The sequence below is a fragment of the Nomascus leucogenys genome, chromosome 3, assembly GCF_006542625.1.
Source record: "Nomascus leucogenys isolate Asia chromosome 3, Asia_NLE_v1, whole genome shotgun sequence".
Taxonomy (NCBI): Eukaryota; Metazoa; Chordata; class Mammalia; order Primates; family Hylobatidae; genus Nomascus; species Nomascus leucogenys.
The window spans coordinates 1,028,071-1,050,028 of NC_044383.1; the positions used below are offsets into that span (position 1 = coordinate 1,028,071).

General features: G+C 52.4%; 1 protein-coding gene across 1 annotated transcript in view; it reads right to left on the reverse strand.

Moving 5' to 3' along the window:
* Positions 1-21,958, reverse strand: part of INPP5A (inositol polyphosphate-5-phosphatase A) — a 258,361-nt gene that overhangs the window by 181,132 nt on the left and 55,271 nt on the right. The window contains exon 2 of the mRNA XM_030805019.1: positions 3,851-3,892. Within this exon, the coding sequence (XP_030660879.1) occupies positions 3,851-3,892 (42 nt within the window). The remainder of the gene's footprint in view (positions 1-3,850; positions 3,893-21,958) is intronic.

The window sequence follows — 21,958 nt, forward strand, 5'->3', positions numbered from 1 at the left end:
TCTGACGGGGCCTCTGCCCTGCCCTCCTCACCTCCCTCACCCTCCCCTGACAGGGCCTCTCCCCTGCCCACCTCACCTCCCACACCCTCCTCTGACGCCCCCCCCCCCCCCCCACACCCTCCTCTGACGGGGCCTCTGCCCTGCCCTCCTCACCTCCCACACCCTCCTCTGACGGGGCCTCTGCCCTGCCCTCCTCACCTCCCACACCCTCCTCTGACGGGGCCTCTGCCCTGCCCACCTCACCTCCCACACCCTCCTCTGACGGGGCCTCTGCCCTGCCCACCTCACCTCCCACACCCTCCTCTGACGGGGCCTCTGCCCTGCCCACCTCACCTCCCACACCCTCCTCTGACGGGGCCTCTGCCCTGCCCTCCCTCACCTCCCTCACCCTCCTCTGACGGGGCCTCTGCCCTGCCCCACCTCACCTCCCACACCCTCCTCTGACGGGGCCTCTCCCCTGCCCACCTCACCTCCCAAACCCTCCCCTGACGGGGCCTCTGCCCTGCCCACCTCACCTCCCACACCCTCCTCTGACAGGGCCTCTCCCCTGCCCACCTCACCTCCCAGACCCTCCCCTGACAGGGCCTCTCCGCTGCCCTCCTCACCTCCCACACCCTCCTCTGACAGGGCCTCTGCCCCGCCCACCTCACCTCCCTCCCCTCCTCTGACAGGGCCTCTCTCCCCTGCACTCTTCATCTCCTGAGATCCTCCTGATGCTGACCTCTCCCTGTCCCAATCTCAAAAGACCTCTTTCCAGATGTTTTTCCTGTTCAGGCCTCAGCTGTTCTCCAAGGGATCTGCCTACATCCTCGTCCCAAACCCAACCGTAAACCCTGGGGAACAAGAGCTTCTTCAGTTAGCAAAGACACCAGCTCCAAACCCCGCGGCAGACGCAGCTGTCTGGATGGTGAGGAGTGGAGCAGAGGAGCTGCCACGGCCCAGCCCGTGGGTGCCTGAGCATCAGTGGGATGTGGATGGCTGACCCAGCCAACACTGGGTGGTCCCCACGCTGGCCAGCATAGGCTGCAGATCCTGGAGCAGCCCCAGGTCTCCCCACCACACCTGTGCCCTGCAGCGAGCTGGCTGGGGCCACAGGCCAACGTCCGCTGGCAGGTCCCCTGGGTTTTTTGCAGCTCTCTGTGCTCAGGTCACATGTCCCAGGGCCAGCACCTCGCTTGGGAAGTCCAGCACATGGCCCAGCCTGAAGAGAACCCACCAGGTGTGCAGGCCTGGAGCTAGGCCCGGGGCAACCCCTACTTCCTGTTCACGAACCGCCCCCCACCCCCACCACTGGGCTCCACAGAGCTGCAGGAGCAGAGGGGACCCAGGATTCGGGGGGCCACGCACACAGGGAAACAATTGCCGGGGGCTGGAGCGTGGGGACAGGGGCTTCTTCCACAACGACCTTTCCGATCCCTCACAGGTGGGGCTCACGTGCCCCTCCATGAGGCAGAAGAGGCCTTTGGAGCCCCAGGTAGAGCCTGGCCACCGCCTGATGTGAGGAAGCCCAGGGTTTGTTGGGAGCTGTTGCCGTGACCTTGGTGTCCGCCATGGCTGCACCGTACCATCAGGAACTACGGGTCAGGCCCAGCCACTATAAATGTCTCCTAAAACTCTGCTCCTGCGGGACAGCCGCTGGCTTGATTGGGACAAAATTAAAATATGATTAAAATAAAATAAAACAAGAAAAAAGCGGCAGACAGGCCAGGTGTGGTGGCTCACGCCTATAATCCCAGCACTTTGGGAGGCCAAGGCAGGAAGATCAGCTGAGGTCAGTTCAAGACCAGCCTCGTCAACGTGGTGAAACCCCATCTCTACTAAAAATACAAAAATCAGCTGGGTATGGTGGCGGGTGCCTGTAATCCCAGCTACTAGGGAGGCTGAGGCAGGAGAATGGTGTGAACCCGGGAGGTGGAGCTTGCAGTGAGCCGAGATTGCAACACTGCACTCCAGCCTGGGCGACAGAGCGAGACTCCGTCTCAAAAACAAACAACAACAACAACAAAAGTAGCAGACAGTTTTCAAAAACGAAAAACACCAAAACACAAGGGCAGATTCTGATTTGAGCTGTGTAGGCAGCAGGTTCTGCTCCTGGCTGGTCACACACACCTGAACATTCAGTGAGAGAAAACCTGTGGACCCCTGGAGGGGAGACACGCCAGCAGAGGACGAAGGTTCTACAAGGATGTGGGTCTCCCTGACAGGCACACGCAGCAAGACCCCACCTCACAAGGCAAACCCGCCTCCACCGCTGGCCCCCCACGTGCAGTTGACACAAAGGACGGGGATGACAAGAGCACTGTGGATGGGGGTGGCGCGGCAGCTTCAACTCCTGGAGTGTCCTCTTTTTCCAAGTGAGCGCTGAGCAGATGATGTCACACGTTACAGCTAAATTCATCATATCTATTATTTTGATTTGTAAATATATGTTTCCAAAGGGGAAAAATGTCTCTCTTTTGCACATCTGACCAAAGACTCTACAGAGAGAGATTTGTCAGGTCCCTGTAGAACAATGGCTTCCTCACCACATAGGTGCTAAGCACACACACGTACACACACGCGTGCACACACACACGCATGCACACATGTGCACACACACGTCCCTGTAGGACAATGGCTTCATCACATGGGTGTTAAGCACACACACGTGCACACACACACATGCACACATGTGCACACACACATCCCTGTAGGACAATGGCTTCCTCGTCACATGGGTGTGTGTGTTAAGCACACACACATGCACACACACGCCGTTGTCCCTATGGAGGGATTTGGATGCCGGCTACAGAAACACCATTGCATGCTGGGGGCCTCACCACATGGGAGCACTGGCAGGCAGGACACAGGCCCCAGGGCACAGAGGTCCCCAGCCCTCCCGGCTGCCCCAGCTCCAACTCTGGCCCAGCACCTCAGCCCCAGGTCGGGCCACCCCCCAGATCCCACACCCCCATGCCCCCACAGAGGGCCCCTGGGCCTCCACTCTGGCCTCCCCAGCCCATCCCCAATCAACAGCCAAACACACCTGAAACAGGATTTCAGTCCCCGGCTCAGCCCTTGCAGTGGGTCTGAGTGTGGCAGCAGCTCCACCATCCAGGCCACCCCACCCTGAAGCTGACCTCACCGCCAGCCCCTGAAGCCGAGCCTGGCCACCATCATGCCCATGGCCATGTTGCCCTCCTCGCCCGCCTGGCCTCCCCCGTGCACCCAGTCCTCAGAGAGGCCTCTGGCGCCACCCCACAGGTACACACGCTCGGCCACAGGCCCCAGGTGGCTCCTTCCATGAAGACCTGTGAGGGCACCAGCCTGTCTCTTCACAGTGGCATCTGCAGTGTCCGCACCAGAGCACAGCACCGTACCGGGCTCCATAAACACCAGTCCATATTAGACAGGGGGTCTGTGCCTTGGCCTGGCAGTGCCAGCCTGAAACCCTCCAACCGGTCACCTCCCCCAGCCCAGCGCCCACTCTCTGTACAGAGTGCACTGCACGGACCGGGCCTGCTGAGAGGCACACCCAGCCTCGCTGCCAGCTCTCCATGGCCCCACTGGGGATGCTGACCCAGCCCTGGAGGGAGCCCCCAGGTTCTCTGAACCCCGCAGGGAGCGGGGAGGGAGCCGGAATGTGAACAGTGAGCCGGAGAAGGATCTGGCCAGGCTCACCCGCAGGCGGGCAGTGGACCGACTGTGACACAGAAACGTGTTGCCCAGCACAGGCAGCGGAGCCGAGACCCAGCCACAGCGAGGCCTGCACTCCCCACAGACACACCAGACTCCATGAGGAATGCCAAAGCAAAAAGGCACCTTATGGCTAAGTAATGAATCCAAAAGAACATGTTTCAGTGGTTCTTACCTGGTAAAATTCCCGAAGCCAGTTCTTCTGCAGGTTTTCTGGCTGTAAATTAAGAAGAAAAAGAAAAGTCAGTCAGACCAGTGGCACAGCCCCAAACAGAGCCAGGAGAAGCTCCTGTGAAGACAACGTGGGGCAGGAGGGGAGACGCAGCCCAGGCCCACCCTGCATGGAGGAGCTCCACCCGCACGGGGAAACCCCAGGCCCACGCGGGGACCCCGCTCTGTATGGGGGCTCCGCTCTGAAGGCTGTCCCAGGGACATGGCGCACGATGCGGTCTGTCTTAGTAAAGTGCGGGCAGAGTCCCGTGGCCCCCACATGGGTGGCGAGGAGGGAAAGGCTCTGTGTTGCGCCAGCCTCCAGCCTCCCAGGGAAGAGACAGCTCAGCCAGTAACCCAGCCCCAACAGGCAAGACGGTGGCACCTTTCCACACCTGCCGTGCCTGAGCCAAAGCCCCTTCACGGGCACTAGACAAAGCTGAGCTTTGTGGAGTACAAAACATCACGGTTGCACATGGCATTTCTGTGTTTGGGGTGAAGAGCAAGGGGCTTTTACAGAGTCCGTCACAACCGTCAGAATCTTCAGGAAGCACTTGCTAGAGCCATCAACAGAAAACCTACCCCATGCCACAGGCGTGCACACACATGCACACACACATGCACACACACTTGCACACACACGCACACACACGTGCACACACATGCAAGGAAACTCCAGCCCCGCCACAGAGACCCAGGCCCCAGGAAGCTCCTGGACAGAATCGGAGGAGCCAAGCGCGAGCCTGAAAATGCCACTGCTTCAGGAGAAGGGACGGCCCAGTCGCTCTCCACCCTGACCACTCCGCTGAGCCCCAGGCCACCTGGCTGCTCCTGGGCTCTGTGCCAGCTCCGGCCGAGGGCAGCACAGCCATTCAAACCCACAAGGAGGGAGGTTGCCGCGGACGAGGCTGAGAGCAAGCACTCAGCGCGAGCCGCCCACGCTCAGGAAGCACCCCAGCTCCAACATCGCCCACCGTGGGGGTACGAAGTCAGCATCTAAAAGGGTAGAGTTTCCATGCTGCGAGATAACAAGTTCTAGAGACCTGTTCAACAACGCTGTGAATGTACTTAGCACTAAGGAACTGCACACTCGGAAACGGTTAAGGTGGTAAATTTAACGTTGTGGGTTTTTGCCACGATTAAAAACAATAAACAAGGTCCTGCCCCCGCTCCCATTGGGACTAAAGCCCCTGCCCTGGTCTCAGCCTCCGTGGCCGTGGGCACGGGGCCAAGGCGTGCAGGCGGCCAGTGCAGCTGGGCCCAGACTCTGCGCCCACGCAAACGCAACAGCATCACAAGGCTGGCCACACGCCAGGCGCGCTCCTCCTCTCACTTGCTGACGGGTCTAAGAACCCTAAAAAGCAGGAAGGCTGAATTTTAGATAAATTAATGAAGAAAAAAAAACCTGACCAAGAAACAAGAGCCTCACAGATCACAGGACGGAGCCGAGAACACCCTGGCTCCAGGCTTCAAGGACACACAAGCCCGGCACACGCACACACAAAGGGAGAGAATCACCCACTGTGGCTCCGAGAGCCCCCATGCCCTGCCCTCTGTGTCCAGGGACCTCCTCGTGGGACCCACACAACCGCCCCAGCAGGAGGGGAGGCCATCAGCCTACATCACTGTCCCACCACTGAGGACCCGGCAGAAGGAGAAGCTACTGGCCCACGCCACTGTCCCGCCACTGAGGACCCTCAGCCCACGTGGACAGCCTCCCTTGGCCCCAGCTCCTACCAGCAAGTCCCTGTCGAGGGTCCCAGCCCCACATCCAGCTGCAGCTGCGTGCCCAGCAGCCCTGCCCAGGAGCCGCCCTAAACACCAAACGCACAAATGCGACAGCGGACACCCAGACACACCGTTCACTGTGCACACCTCACCCCAGCAACACACGCTCCAGCCCAATTCATGGGTCATGACCTCATTTAAATCGTGGATATGACTTCCCCCAACATTGACTGTGGATCCACTGAGGTTAATAAGCCCAGACAGTCCTAATACAGTGCTCTAAACAAAGACATCCGTGTTTGCTGACTGTTTATGAGGAGGCACTCAAAGGCTGTGAAATAATTAGACCAAAAGTCTAAATGAAAAATGACAGCAAAAACACTCCAAAGAAGGAAGAGAAGAAACACGAAAAAAAGACGAGGGCCTCAAGGCCTTCAGTTCTTGTCTTTGGCATACACCCCAACACTAGTTGGGGTCACTGTGATGGCCGCGGTGACCATGGGGCCCTGCCCAGGGGCCACTTTCTGGCCCGAATGGCACTGCTGCGTCTGCCTGGCTGACCCCAGCTTGGAAGCTCTCAGGGCCTCCTGGGCCTCATCCAACCAGCCTCGCCTTGGCCTCAGTGCCACCGTGTCACTTCCGGGACATCCCCCAGGGGATCCACACCCTCCCCGTCCCCTCCCCATCCCCAACCCCTTCCCCATCCCTCCTGGGGATCCACCCCCTCCCCGTCCCCTCCCCATCCCCAGCCCCTTCCCCATCCCTCCTGGGGATCCATGCCCTCCCCATCCCTATCCCCTTCCCTCTCTCTCCTGGGGATCCACTCCTTCCCTGTACCCTCCCCACCTCCCCATCCCCAGCCCCTTCCCCCTACCTCCTGGGGATCCACTCCCTCCCCATCCCCTCCCCATCCCCAGCCCCTTCCCCACTCCCTCCTGGGGGATCCACGCCCTCCCCATCCCCTTCCCCGCCCCCTCTTAGCAGATCCACCCACTCCCCATCCCTAGCCCCTTCCCCACTCCCTCCTGGTGGATCCACCCACTCCCCATCCCCAGCCCCTTCCCCACTCCCTCCTGGGGGATCCACGCCCTCCCCATCCCCTTCCCGCCCCCTCTTAGCAGATCCATCCACTCCCCATCCCTAGCCCCTTCCCCACTCCCTCCTGGTGAATCCACCCACTCCCCATCCCCAGCCCCTTCCCACTCCCTCCTCGGGGATCTCCCTGCTCTGTCCTCACCTGCTTCCAGTCTACACTCCACAGGCAGCCAGGACGATTCTCAGAAAACACAAGTGGATCTACCCTCCAGGGCCCCCTGCTCTCTCAGGGTAAAGGGCAAAGGCCTTCCAGGTCTGCGCAGCCACCAGGCCCTGAGCCCGTGGCCTCCCTGCCCTCCCCTCCACCTGCTTTGCTCTGAGTCTCAGACATTTGGTCCTCTGGCCCCAGGGCCTTTGCACTCTCTCTTTGCAGACTGGCAACGGCCCCCATGCCTTCACTGCTCACAGGTCTGGTCAAATACCGTCTTCTCCATCAGTTCAATTTTCCCTGGGTCACTGAGCTTCCCCAGACCAATAGGTGACCCCTAATCCCAGCGTTTTTCCATCCTGAGCAGTGAGGCTGCATCATATTCCTTCCCTGTCTTCCCTCTGTCCAGGAAAAGGACATTTCACTCTGCAGCCCCACAGACCACAGTGTGCAAGTAGGATAGCTTGAGGAGTTGATATGACAAGAAAACCTTTCCAACTACTATCGAGCTCTGGGTAAACACACCATAAGGAAGATTAAGACACCCCTTTCCCCTCAAACCTCACCAAGTAACAAACGGGGGGAAGAGGAAGAGAAGGATGCTCCAGGGGCAACAAAACAGGGTCTGACTGCATCCTCACTCCTGAACGTAGCAGTCACGGGAAGGGAGGATGCTTGCAGGGCAAGCGTCAGAGAGGGGACCCTGACAGCGCAGGGTGGGACGGAGAGTGGACCCTGACAGCACAAGAGCACAGTGTGCACCGGAGAGGGGACCCTGATGGCGCAAGGTGGGACAGAGAGGGGACCCTGACAGCACAGGGTGGGACGGAAAGCGGACCCTGACAGCACAAGAGCACAGGGTGCACCAGAGAGGGGACCCTGACGGCACAGGATGGGACGGAGAGTGGACCCTGAGGGCGCAGGGCGGGACGGAGAGTGGACCCTGAGGGCGCAGGGCGGGACGGAGAGGGGACCCTGACGGCGCAGGGCGGGACGGAGAGGGGACCCTGACGGCACAGGGCAGAACTCAGGTGACACAGCAGAGCCCAGAACTCAGAAAGGAAAGACCACAATGACCCACACCATGTCCACACAGTACAGAACCAAGGGCTGAAAACGGAGCCAAGGAAAGGTGGAACAGAGTGTCTCTGTTACAAACTAACAAAACACAACTAATAGAATCTATTAAATCTGCAAGTGGGGCCCCGGAGCTGAGAGGCTGCCTAAGAATCATGATACCTTCCAAACCAGAGCATTCATAAACGTGCTCTAAAATTAAAATGTATTCTTAAACGCTACATTCTTCAAGTTTAGAAAAGTTTTCTTATCCTTAGAGGAATTGTAGAGCTTTATCTCTTGCACCAATAAATATTTATCTCAAATTCAGAAGTTCCCTGAGTTTCACTTCAGTGTCTGTTTCTCCTGACAATCTGAGCGGGATTAAATTTAACTGGTGAAGCACAGCCTGTCCTCCTTGCTGGAGCTCTGCAGACTGGGATGACATTTATCCCACGTGGACAAGGGTTCTTTCTGGGTAGTGGGAGCTGGAGTGATCTGTAATTTTCTATAGTGCATATTCTTAAGGGAAGGGGGAAACAGACCTTATAAAATGATTCCATTTTAGCGGGAAGTACTAAAAAACTGAGATGATCTTTAGCGTGTTTGCTATACAGCCCCTAATAGAGAACACCCGCATGAGAGACCAAGATGCCAGAGGCAGCCTGGCCCACAGCCGCCCAGAAGGCCCAACTCTTCCCATTTGTAGCTTCAGAAGGCGGAGACGTCGGCAGGAGAGATTGGGGCATTTCACACTGCTGAGGGAAGAGGCATTAATTGACAAGCAATACTAGGACTATTTAAATATTTACTTTTAAAATGCTATATTAGATCCTTTATTCCACAAAGAAATTAAACTCCAGATGCATTCAGAAGATGTGAACATAACACTTGAAACCACAAAGGAATCAGGAGAGAAAATAAGCAAATGGCTGCCGTCGTGGTAGAAAAACAGCCTTCCTAGACACAAAAGGAAAGAAAGGACCTCTGAGAGAGAACGTGCCTGTAGATTACCTCCCACGGTGAACGCACTCAATAGTGGATGACAGAAAGCCTTCCCCGTAAGAGCAGGAACACCAGGACACCCGCGCTCATCACTGCCATTCAACACTGCACCGGGAGGCCCAGCCTGGGCAATTAGGCAAGAAAATGAAAGAAAAGGTACCCAAATGGGAACAGAAGAAGTAAAATTATCTGTTCACAGACTACATGCTCTTACATATTCCACCAAAAAATTGATAGAAATAAGGCCAGGCGCAGTGGCTCATACCGGCAATCCCAGCACTTTGGGAGGCCGAGGCGGGTGGATCACCTGAGGTTAGGAGTTCAAGACCAGCCTGGCCAACATGACAAAACCCCGTCTCTACTAAAAATACAAAAAATTAGCCAGGCATGGTGGTGCGTGCCTGTGGTCCCAGCTACTCAGGAGGCTGAGGCAGGAGAATCACCTGAATCCGGAGGCAGAGGTTGCAGTGAGCCGAGACTGTGTCACTGCATTCCAGCCTGGGTGACAGAACGAGACTCCATCACAAAAATTCAGCAATTCAGCAACGTGGCAGGATATAAGATCAACACACAAACAACACTAACAATGAACAACGTGAAAAGAAAATGTTTTAAAATCCCATTTATAACAGCATCAAAAAGAATAAAAAACTTAGAAATAAACTTAACCAAGGAGGCAAAAGACTTGAACACTGAAAACTACAAAATGTTGCTGAAAGAAATTCAGATATCCATTCCGTGTTCACAAACTGGAAGAGTTAATGTTATTAAGATGCTGACACCACCCAAAGAGACCTGTAGATTCAGTTCCATTTATATCAAAATCCCAATGACTTTCTTTTGCAGAAATAGAAAAATCCGTGCTAAAATTCATATGGAATCTCAAGGGACCCTGAATAGCCAAAAAATAGCCTTAAAAAAGAAGAACAAATTGGAAACCTCCTACTTCCTTATGTGGAACTTACTACAACCTACAGTAAGCAGTCAAAACAGTGTGGTCCTGGCACAAGACAGATGTATCAACGGAATGGAATAAAGAGCCTTGTATATATGGTCAAATGATTTTTGACAGTGGTGTCAATACCGTTCACTGGGGAAAAGAACAGTCCTTTCAACAAATGAGGCTGGGAAAACTGGATAAGCACATGCAAAAGAATGAAGCTGGTTTCTTACCTTACACCACAGACAAAAATTAACTCAAAATGGATCAAAAATCTAAAACTATAAAATTCTTAGAAGAAAACATAGGGGAGAAACTTTGTGACACTGGATTTGACAATGACTTCTTAAAGGCAATATCCAAAGCACAGGCAACAAAAGGAAAAACAGACAAGCTGGACATCAAACTTAACAACTTTTGTGCATCAAAACCACTATCAATAGGATGAAAGACAAGCCACAGGATGGAAGAGAACATCTGCAAGTCATGTGTCTGGTAATGGGTTAATATTCAGAATATATTTTTAAACCTCCTACAACTCAACAACAAAAGGACATACAACCCCATTAAAAATGGGAAAAGGACCTGAACAGTTTTCTAAAGAAGACACATAAAATGGTCAACAAGCACATGAAAGGATGTTCATTATCCCTAATCATTAAGGAAATGCAAATGAAAACCATAATGAAACACCATTTCACACCCATTAGGATGGATAGGATGGATATTATACAAAATAAAACATTAAAATTGAAAAGAGAAAATAATAAGTGTTGGGATGAGATGGAGAAATGGGACCCTTGTGCACTGCTGGTGGGAATGTAACATGGTGCCATCACTACGAAGAAAAACGGCAGCTCCTCTAAAAACTAAACAGAATTACTATACAGTGAAGCAATTCCACTGCTGGCTATATTCCTGATGTGGTTTGGCTGTGTCCCCACCCAAATCTCAACTTGAATTGTATCTCCCAGAATTCCCATGTGTTGTGGGAGGGACCCAGGGGGAGGTAATTGAATTATGGGGGCCAGTCTTTCCCATGCTATTCTCATGATAGTGAATAAGTCTCATGAGATCTGATGGGTTTATCGGGGTTTCTGCTTTTGCTTCATTCTCATTTTCTCTTGCCACTGCCATGTAAGAAGTGCCTTTTGTCTCCTGCCATGATTCTGGGGCCTCCCCAGGCATGTGGAACTGTAAGTCCAATTAAACCTCTTTTTCTTCCCAGTCTCAGGTATGTCTTTATTGGCAGTGTGAAAACAAACTAATATGGTAAATTGGTACCAGGAGTGGGGTATTGCTGAAAAGATACCCGAAAATGTGGAAGAGACTTTGGAACTGTGTTAACAGGCAGAGGTTGGAACAGTTTGAAGGGATGAGAAGACGACAGGAAAATGTGGGAAAGTTTGGAACCTCCTAGAGACTTGCTGAATGGCTTTGCCCAAAATGCCAACAGCAATACGGACAGTAAAATCCAGGCTGAGGTGGTCTCAGATAGAGATGAGGAACTCATTGGGAACTGGAGCAAAGGTGACCCTTGTTATGTTTCAGCAAAGAGACTGGCAGCATTTTGCCTGTGCCCTGGAGATGTGTGGAACTTTGAACTGGAGAGATGATTTAGGGTATCTGGTGGAAGGAATTTCTAAACAGCAAAACATTCAAGAGGTGACCTGAGTACTGTTAAAGGCGTTCAGTTTTATAAGGGAAGCAGAGCATAAAAGCTTGGAAAATTTGAAGCCTGAATATGTGATAGAAAAGAAAAACCTATTTTCTGGGGAGAAACTCAAGTCAGCTGCAGAAATTTGGGTAAGTAGCAAGGAGCCTGGTGTTAATCCCCAAGACCATGGGGAAAATGTCTCCATGTCAGAGACCTTCATGGCAACACCTCCCGTCACAGACCCAGAGGCCCAGGAAGAAAAACTGGTTTCATGGGCCAGGCCCAGGGTCCCCGTCATGTGTGCAGCCCAGGGTCCCCATCATGTGTGCAGCCTAGGGTCTTGGTGACCTGCATCCCAGCCACTCCAGCCGTGGCTAAAAGAGGCCAACATACAGCTCGGGCTGTGGCTTCAGAGAGTGGAAGCCCCAAGCCTTGGCAGCGTCCAGTGGTGTTGAGCCTTCAGGTGCACAGAAGAACTGAGGTTTGGGAACCTCTGCCCAGATTTCAGAAGATGTATGAAAATGCCTGGATGTCCAGGCAAAAGTTTGCTGCAGGGGTGGGGCCCTCATGGAGAATCTCTGCTAGGGCAGGGCAGAAGGGTAATGTGGGGTCAGAGCCCCCACACAGAGTCTCTATTGGGGCGATGCCTAGTGTAGCTGTGAGAAGAGGCCCACCATCCTCCAGACCTCAGAATGGTAGATCCACCAACAGCTTGCACTGTGTGCCTGGAAAAGCTGCAGACACTCAATGCCAGCCCATGAAAGCAGCCAAGAGGGAGGCTGTACCGTGCAGAACCGCAGGGGCAGAGCTGCCCAAGATTGTGGGAGCACACCTCTTGCATCAGTGTGACCTAGATGTGAGACCAGGAGTCAAAGGAGATCATTCTGGAGCTTTAAAATTTGACTGCCCCGCTGGATTTCGGACTTGCATGGGCCCTGTAACCCCTTTGTTTTGGCCAATTTCTCCCATCTGGAATGGCTGTATTTATACCTGTACCCCCATTGTATCCAGGAAGTAACTAGCTTGCTTTTGATTTTACAGGCTCATACATGAAAGGGACTTGCCTTGTCTCAGATAAGACTGGACTGTGGACTTTTGGGTTAATGCTGCAATGAGTTAAGACTTTGGGAGACTGTTGGGAAGGCATAACTGGTTTTGAAATGTGAGGACATGAGGTTTGGAGGGGCCAGGGGTGGAATGATATGGTTTGGCTGTGTCCCCACCCAAATCTCACTTGAATTGTATCTCCCAGAATTCCCACCTGTTGTGGGAAGAACCCAGGGGGAGGTAATTGAATCATGGGGGCTGGTCTTTGCTGTGCTATTCCCACGATACTGAATAAGTCTCAAGAGATCCGATGGGCTTATCAGAGGTTTCTGCTTTTGCTTCTCTCTCATTTTCTCTTGCTGCAGCCATTTAAGAAGTGCCTTTCACCTCCTGCCATGATTCTGAGGCCTCTCCAGCCATGTGGAACTATAAGTCCAATTAAGCCTCTTTTTCTTCCCAGTCTCAGGTATGTCTTTATCAGCAGCATGAAAACGAACTAATACAATTCCCAAAAGAACTGAAATCAGGAACCTAAACAGATATCTGTACACCCACAATCAGCCAAAAGCTAGAAGAAACCCAAGTGTCCATCCACGGATAAATGGATAAAATGTGGTCTATCCACATAATTCAGCCTTAAAAAGGAAGGGTATTCTGACTAGGCAACAACCTTGAGAGCATTATGCTAAGGAAAATAAGCCAAACACAAAAAGACAAAGATTGTATGATCCTACTCATGTGAAATATCTGGAGTCATCAGATTCATGGAGACAGAAAGTAAAATGTTGGTGACAAAGGAGCCGGGGGCAGACAGGGACTCAGTGTTTAACGAGGACAGAGCTGCAGTTTTACAAGGAGATGGATGGCAGTGATGGTTACGCAACATTATGAATGCATTTCATGCCACTGAATTGCACCCTTAAACATAGTTAAGATGGAAAATTTTACACCTATTTTACCACATTAAAAAGGTGGAGGTAATCTCCATAGCCACAGCGCCACTCAAGCAGCCGAGCCACACGCCGAGGCTCCACACGTCTGAGAGCTGCACTTTACTCACCTCATATAAAATGAAAAAAAAAGAGCAAGTCCTGACTCTAGCAGCAGGAAGAGTAGGTCCCAGACGCCCAAGCGAAATCAAACAGAAACTGCAATTGAAATTAAAACAGGCAGTAAATCTGAGACCTGCCCAAAAGGCCCAGAGTCACTACACATAGCACAGCCCCACAGCACGCACCACAGTCCCAGTCACTACGCGTAGCACAGCTCCGCAGAACACACCAAAGGACAAAACACTGGAAACAGAGGAACAAGCAGACACGCGCAATGCACATAGACGTCAATACAGTTTTTACAAATGCATACAAACATATGCCCATCCAACATGTAACACTATTGTTTAACTTGCCTAATGCATTCCTGAAGATGTGTAAGAAATTATGTAATTTCTTAAAATTCACAACTGAAATGACAATATAATATCCTAATATGTGACTCAAATTTTATCCCACTGAATGTAAGGACTTTCACAACAAACCACAATATCCTCAATGAAGAAAATCTGGATATAGAAACTTCCCACCACCTGCAGGAACAGGGGAGATGGCCTGAGTCCTTGTGGATGAGCTGACAGATCACATCCAGACACCCTGACACATCTTCTGAGACTCTGAGAGAAGAGGGAAAGGACAGTAGCACAAACACTGACAAGAACAGAAAAGGTTCTGTCACTTAGGGCTTCAAATTACTAGAAAATAAACCCTCGGCCATGAAAACACAAGCAAGTGCATGTGCATACACACACACATGCACACACACACATGCACACACGCACACACATGCATGCACACATGCACATATGCACATACCCATGCACACACATGCAAACACATGCACGCACACCCACACATGCACACATGTACAGGAGCCTGCACACACACATTTGCATGCACACACACACTCACATGCACACACACACATGCACACATGCACACACGTACAGGAGCCTGCACACACGTGCATGCACACACATGCATGCACACACGCACACGCACACATGCACACACAGGAGCCTGCACAAACACACATGCATGCACACACACTCACATGCACACACACGCACACACCCACACGCATACACACATGCACACATGCATGCACACAAATGCACACACGTACAGGAGCCTGCACACAAACACACATGCATGCATACACAAGTACACAAACATGCACACACACGCACACACACTTGGGCGTCCTCTTCTGCCAAGATCAAAGACAAAAAAAAAAATTTTGAATGTACATGTGCCAGAAGCTTTTATAAAATTAGACCCTGCCTACCACGACACCCTTTAATTGAGGGCCATTCATCCTGCCCAAACTGGTCTTTGCTGGGCCATGCCCCCACGCTGCCACACCGCCACGCCACGTCCATGTAGCTGTCCCACTGGGTGATGGGCACAAACTAGAGAGACTGGACCCTTTCCCAGGAGCAACTCTGGCAAGAAGTCCTTGGAGGCACAGCCATGTTTGGTTAATGTAGTTATTTTTAAAACCACTGAAGTGAGAGTAAAAGATAAACAAACTAGGTCTTAAAGAAATGCTCAAATTTCAGCCCACAGGCCAAGCAGCTCTGCGTGTGTTCGGCCACCATATGAAAGAAAGCACATGCCTTCTTTTTCTCTTAAACACCCAAAAATTCTTCTCTTGGTCTCAAAGAATAATACAAAAACTATGAAAATACGGGAAATGTTAAAAAAAAAAAACTCATTCCTTTCAAATGTGGAACTCTATTTCTGGGAGTCAGTCCTTAAAAAAGTAATTCTAAAGAGCAAAAATGCTGTGTCAACAAAGAAGTTCATAATAGCATCATTTATAAGAGAATTACAATTAGAATACTACAGAAGAATATTACAGAAGGCACCTCAATAAAGTTACACAGGGCATCCACGGAAGGAAAGAAGAGGGAAGCATCAAAAACAAATTTATTGGATAAAACATGACGTGGAGATAGACAGGGTGCCAGTGACAAACACCGCAATGTAGGTAAGGAAGGCAGTGAACTATCCACTCACCAACAAACACCGCAATGTGGGTAAGAAAGGCAGTGAACTACACAGTTACCAGTGGTTAAAATAACAAGTATTAGGTATATGTTATCAAAGTAAAGATTTACAACGAGCACACAATGACACGGAAGTCACTTATACCCTAAAAAAATGGATTGAACACAAAATAAATCAGACCTCACACAAGCCCCCACTGGCAGCGAGCAGCCCACATGGCCACCTGCAGACGCGGCCCTGCAGAAACTGCATGCCCTGGCCCCCTTCCTCGCTGTGGCCAATGCAAAGGCACAGCTGGCCCCCGAGGGTCCGCAAGGACTCCAGAAAGGGCGCCAGCATGTCACAGGAGCCCCTCATGCCGAGCGCTGTCAGCACTCCCAACAGTATTCTCAATAGGAAAAGGGAAAAAGACAGAAAAAAACGCCCAAAGGTTGGAGAGGGTATTTGAGGCAGAGGTATTTCTTTTTCTCTTCTTTATTTTTAACATGCCTATAATCATCATGCATTACTTTCCTATTTTTTAACTCTTAATTTTAAAGGCTTTAGGAAGAAGAAAACAATGAAAGCCACTTTGGCCAGCATCTTAAATAACTGCCTGTCACTAAGAGCAATAACAAAGGGCAAATGGCAGACGGGGAGAACCATGGAGAACCTCACACAGCCTGCAGGGCTGGCAGGGGGACCGCCTACTAGAGAGCTCAGGCCGGCAGCTGTGGGGCAGAAGTCCCCACCTCAGAAGAGCTGCTACAACTGAGCCAGCAAAGACAACCACCCAAACACACATGCCACACACGTGCAGCACACACACCATCACCCCACACATACGCACCACACACACACGCATGCACCACACACCACCCGTGGACAGGCACACAAACGCACCCCACACACTCACCACACGCCTATGCGTGCAGGCACATCTACACACACACACACACACACACACACACACACATGCACCACACACCCCCCTTGCACAGGCACACAAACGCACCCCACACACTCACCACACACCTATGCGTGCAGGCACACCTACACACACACACACACACACACCACCCATGCACAGGCACACAAACGCACCCCACACACTCACCACACGCCTATGCATGTGGGCACACCCACACACACACACACACGCACCACACACCACCCGTGCACAGGCACACAAACGCACCCCACACACTCACCACACCCTATGCATGTGGGCACACCTACACACACACGCATGCACCACACACCACCCGTGCACAGGCACACAAACGCACCCCACACACTCACCACACGCCTATGCATGTGGGCACACCCACACACACACACCACACACCCCCCCCCCCCCCCCCCCCCCCCCCCCCCCCCCCCCCCCCCACACACCACCCGTGCACAGGCACACAAACGCACCCCACACACTCACCACCTCACCACACGCCTATGCATGTGGGCACACCTACACACACACGCATGCACCACACACCACCCGTGCACAGGCACACAAACGCACCCCACACACTCACCACACGCCTATGCATGTGGGCACACCTACACACACACACACATGCACCACACACCACCCGTGCACAGGCACACAAACGCACCCCACACGCTCACCACACGCCTATGCATGTGGGCACACCTACACACACACGCATGCACCACACACCACCCGTGCACAGGCACACAAACGCACCCCACACACTCACCACACCCTATGCATGTGGGCACACCTACACACACACGCATGCACCACACACCACCCGTGCACAGGCACACAAACGCACCCCACACGCTCACCACACGCCTATGCATGTGGGCACACCACACACCACCATCACCACACACCACCCGTGCACAGGCACACAACCACCCCACACGCTCACCACACGCCTATGCATGTGGGCACACCTACACACACACGCATGCACCACACACCACCCGTGCACAGGCACACAAACGCACCCCACACGCTCACCACACGCCTATGCATGTGGGCACACCTACACACACACCACACCCCCCCCCCCCCCCCCCCCCCCCCCCCCCCCCCCCCCCCCACACACCACCCGTGCACAGGCACACAAACGCACCCCACACGCTCACCACACGCCTATGCATGTGGGCACACCTACACACACACGCATGCACCACACACCACCCGTGCACAGGCACACAAACGCACCCCACACGCTCACCACACGCCTATGCATGTGGGCACACCTACACACACACGCATGCACCACACACCACCCGTGCACAGGCACACAAACGCACCCCACACGCTCACCACACGCCTATGCATGTGGGCACACCTACACACACACGCATGCACCACACACCACCCGTGCACAGGCACACAAACGCACCCCACACCTCACCACACGCCTATGCATGTGGGCACACCTACACACACACGCATGCACCACACACCACCCGTGCACAGGCACACAAACGCACCCCACACACTCACCACACGCCTATGCATGTGGGCACACCTACACACACACGCATGCACCACCACCACCACCCGTGCACAGGCACACAAACGCACCCCACACCTCACCACACGCCTATGCATGTGGGCACACCTACACACACACGCATGCACCACACACCACCCGTGCACAGGCACACAAACGCACCCCACACACTCACCACACGCCTATGCATGTGGGCACACCTACACACACACGCATGCACCACACACCACCCGTGCACAGGCACACAACGCACCCCACACGCTCACCACACGCCTATGCATGTGGGCACACCTACACACACACCATGCACCACACACCACCCGTGCACAGGCACACAAACGCACCCCACACACTCACCACACGCCTATGCATGTGGGCACACCTACACACACACGCCATGCACCACACACCACCCGTGCACAGGCACACAAACGCACCCCACACGCTCACCACACGCCTATGCATGTGGGCACACCTACACACACACGCATGCACCACACACCACCCGTGCACAGGCACACAAACGCACCCCACACACTCACCACACGCCTATGCATGTGGGCACACCTACACACACACGCATGCACCACACACCACCCGTGCACAGGCACACAAACGCACCCCACACACTCACCACACGCCTATGCATGTGGGCACACCTACACACACACGCATGCACCACACACCACCCGTGCACAGGCACACAAACGCACCCCACACACTCACCACACGCCTATGCATGTGGGCACACCTACACACACACGCATGCACCACACACCACCCGTGCACAGGCACACAAACGCACCCCACACACTCACCACACGCCTATGCATGTGGGCACACCTACACACACACACACATGCACCACACACCACCCGTGCACAGGCACACAAACGCACCCCACACACTCACCACACGCCTATGCAGTGGGCACACCTACACCACGCATGCACCACACACCACCCGTGCACAGGCACACAAACGCACCCCACACACTCACCACACACCTATGCGTGCAGGCACACCTACACACACACACACACACACACACCACCCGTGCACAGGCACACAAACGCACCCCACACACTCACCACACGCCTATGCATGTGGGCACACCTACACACACACATCCAAAAACCAGCTAGGCTGTTGCTACAGCACTGGTCGGTGCAGATGACGGAATGTTTCCACCGACGCAGGAAGTCTCAGTACGTTCTGCAGCGATGGACACGTTCTAGACCTGCCCTAGCCACATCTGCCCTTTAAATGAGGCTACTGGTGACTGACCAATTTTTTTATTGTATGTAATTTTAGTTCATTTAAATTTTAATAATCACATGTGGTTAGAGGCTACGTTACTACACGGCACAGCTCTAGCCCACAGCACAAGAAGGAAAGCTCTAAGGTCCTATTATGAGACAAACATAACATTGGCATATAAACAGGATGAAGACAGCGTACGTGCAAAAGGGAAACCTTCCAACCAGCCTCATGTGTGCACTCGTGTGTGTGCCGCAACACACACACCCCAGAGATCCAGCAGCACGTTAAAAACTTCACACACAGTAAGCAAGCGAGTGACTATTCTCTACATACATGGATGATTCACTGTTAGGAAAACTGCTAATACAACTGATCATACCAACAGATCTAAAAAAGTCTAATGATTCTCTTTATAGTTCCTGGCAAACTTAAAGAATTCCAGTTATGGTTGCAACATATAAGAGCTTTGAAAATTTCCAAAATTAGTGCCAGACACCAAACCACAGATCCATGAAGCCCAGAGAATATCAAGCAGAATAAATATCAAACAAGCTATACCTAGGCGGATCATATCCCAATTGTAGAAAATCACGAACAAAGAAAATCTTGAAAGCAGCAAGAAAAAAATACATCTTAGCTACAGAGGAACAAGGACAAGAATTAGAGTGAACTTGTCAACAGAAACCACACCAGCAATCAGAGAGTAGAGGGACAACCCCCCCACCCCAGTCATGTGCGCAGCAAAATCATCCTTCAGAGGCCGGGCGCGGTGGCTCAAGCCTGTAATCCCAGCACTTTGGGAGGCCGAGGCGGGCGGATCACGAGGTCAGGAGATCGAGACCATCCTGGCTAACACGGTGAAACCCCGTCTCTACTAAAAATACAAAAAATTAGCCGGGCGTGGTGGCAGGCGCCTGTAGTCCCAGCTACTCGGGAGGCTGAGGCAGGAGAATGGCGTGAACCCAGGAGGCGGAGCTTGCAGTGAGCCGAGATCGCGCCACTGCACTCCAGCCTGGGGGACAGAGCAAGACTCCGTCTCAAAAAAAAAAAAAAAAAAAAGTGAAAGAAAAATAAACTTTCTCACACAAAAAAGTAGACATGCCCTGTAAGTCACGTTTAAAAAGTTCTTCAGGGAGGAGAATATGACACAAGTCAAAATTCCAGATGTACATAGGAAAGGAAGAATGATGGAGAAGGAATAAATGAAGGTTAATTTTTTTAAGTTTACTGAGAAGTTCTTCAATTAAAATCAACAAGCATCTGTCATAACATTGTAATGCAGGATTCCAGCAGGCCCGCAGGGCTCCCCATGCCCCAAATTCGCATCCAGGGTAATCCCCGTCCTCAGTGCAGGTGGGACCTATGAACCGGGGAAGACGGCACGCCCATGCATAGGCGGAGGCAAGGGTGAAAGGGTCAGGCAGGCGTAATGAAGCTCCATCTCCAGCTGATCTTAGGTTAATCAAAAGGGAGATAATCCTAGGTGGGTCTCATCTTATCGAAGAGCCACTTCAGAGTGAGTCTAAAGGTCTGAGGCTGTAAGAAGAGGGCAGTCTCTCCCCCATGGGCTCTGGCACGAGAAGCTGTGAGTCCTACAACCACAGGGAAATGATATCTGCCAAGCACCCGAGGCAGTCTGAGAGCAGGCCCTGCCTAGTTGGGCCTCCAGATGAGAACACAGCCCCCTGAGAACAGGCAACCTGACTGCAGCCGTGTGAGACCTGAGCGAAAGACCCAGCAGGCTGGGCCGATCTCCACCCTACAGAAGCATGAAACAACAAACTGGTGTTATTTTAAGCCACGACGTCCGTGGCCACCTGTTACACAGCACAGAAAGTCCTGCGTGTGCCTCAGATTAGGACTATACATGTCTGTATCAGAAAATAAAATTAATATTATTTTAAACATTTTTGGCCAGGCACAGTGGCTCACGCCTGTGATCCGAGCACTTTGGAAAGCCAAGGTGGGTGGATCACCTGAGATCAGGAGTTTGTGACCAGCCTGGCCAACATCGTGAAACCCCATCTCTACTAAAAATAGCTGGGTGTGGTGGCGCATGCCTGTAGTCCCAGCTACTCGGGAGGCTGAGGCAGGAGGATCGCTTGAACCCTGGAGGCGGAGGCTGCAGTGAGCTGAGGTCGTGCCACTGCACTCCAGACTGGGCCACAGAGCAAGACTCCATTTCAAAAAAAAAAAAAAATTTTTGCCCCACTTAGATTTTGTTTTGGTATTATGTCTACAGTAAGACCCCAATTTAAACCTTTCCCCGAATAGTTAACAAACTATCTTACGATAGATGGTGAAACTGTACGAATCCTCCTGTTCCTCACACCACTGTGTAGTCAGCCTGTCCCTCCCTCTCTCAGGCAGCTTTACCAAATGTGTGCTTCATTTATGTTTTCAAACTGTTGCCATTTCCTTAATTCACTGTCTTTCTGGGGTTTTTTTCTGTATTTTATTCAATAATTTTTGGATTTATATAATCCTTCCATAATTCCCTCATTTATGGCACAGTTCTATACTCATGCTTTATGAGTGAAACGCTTTGTCTGTTCACTGTTATTATTTCTTGTTTAATAGCAACAACGCTGAATA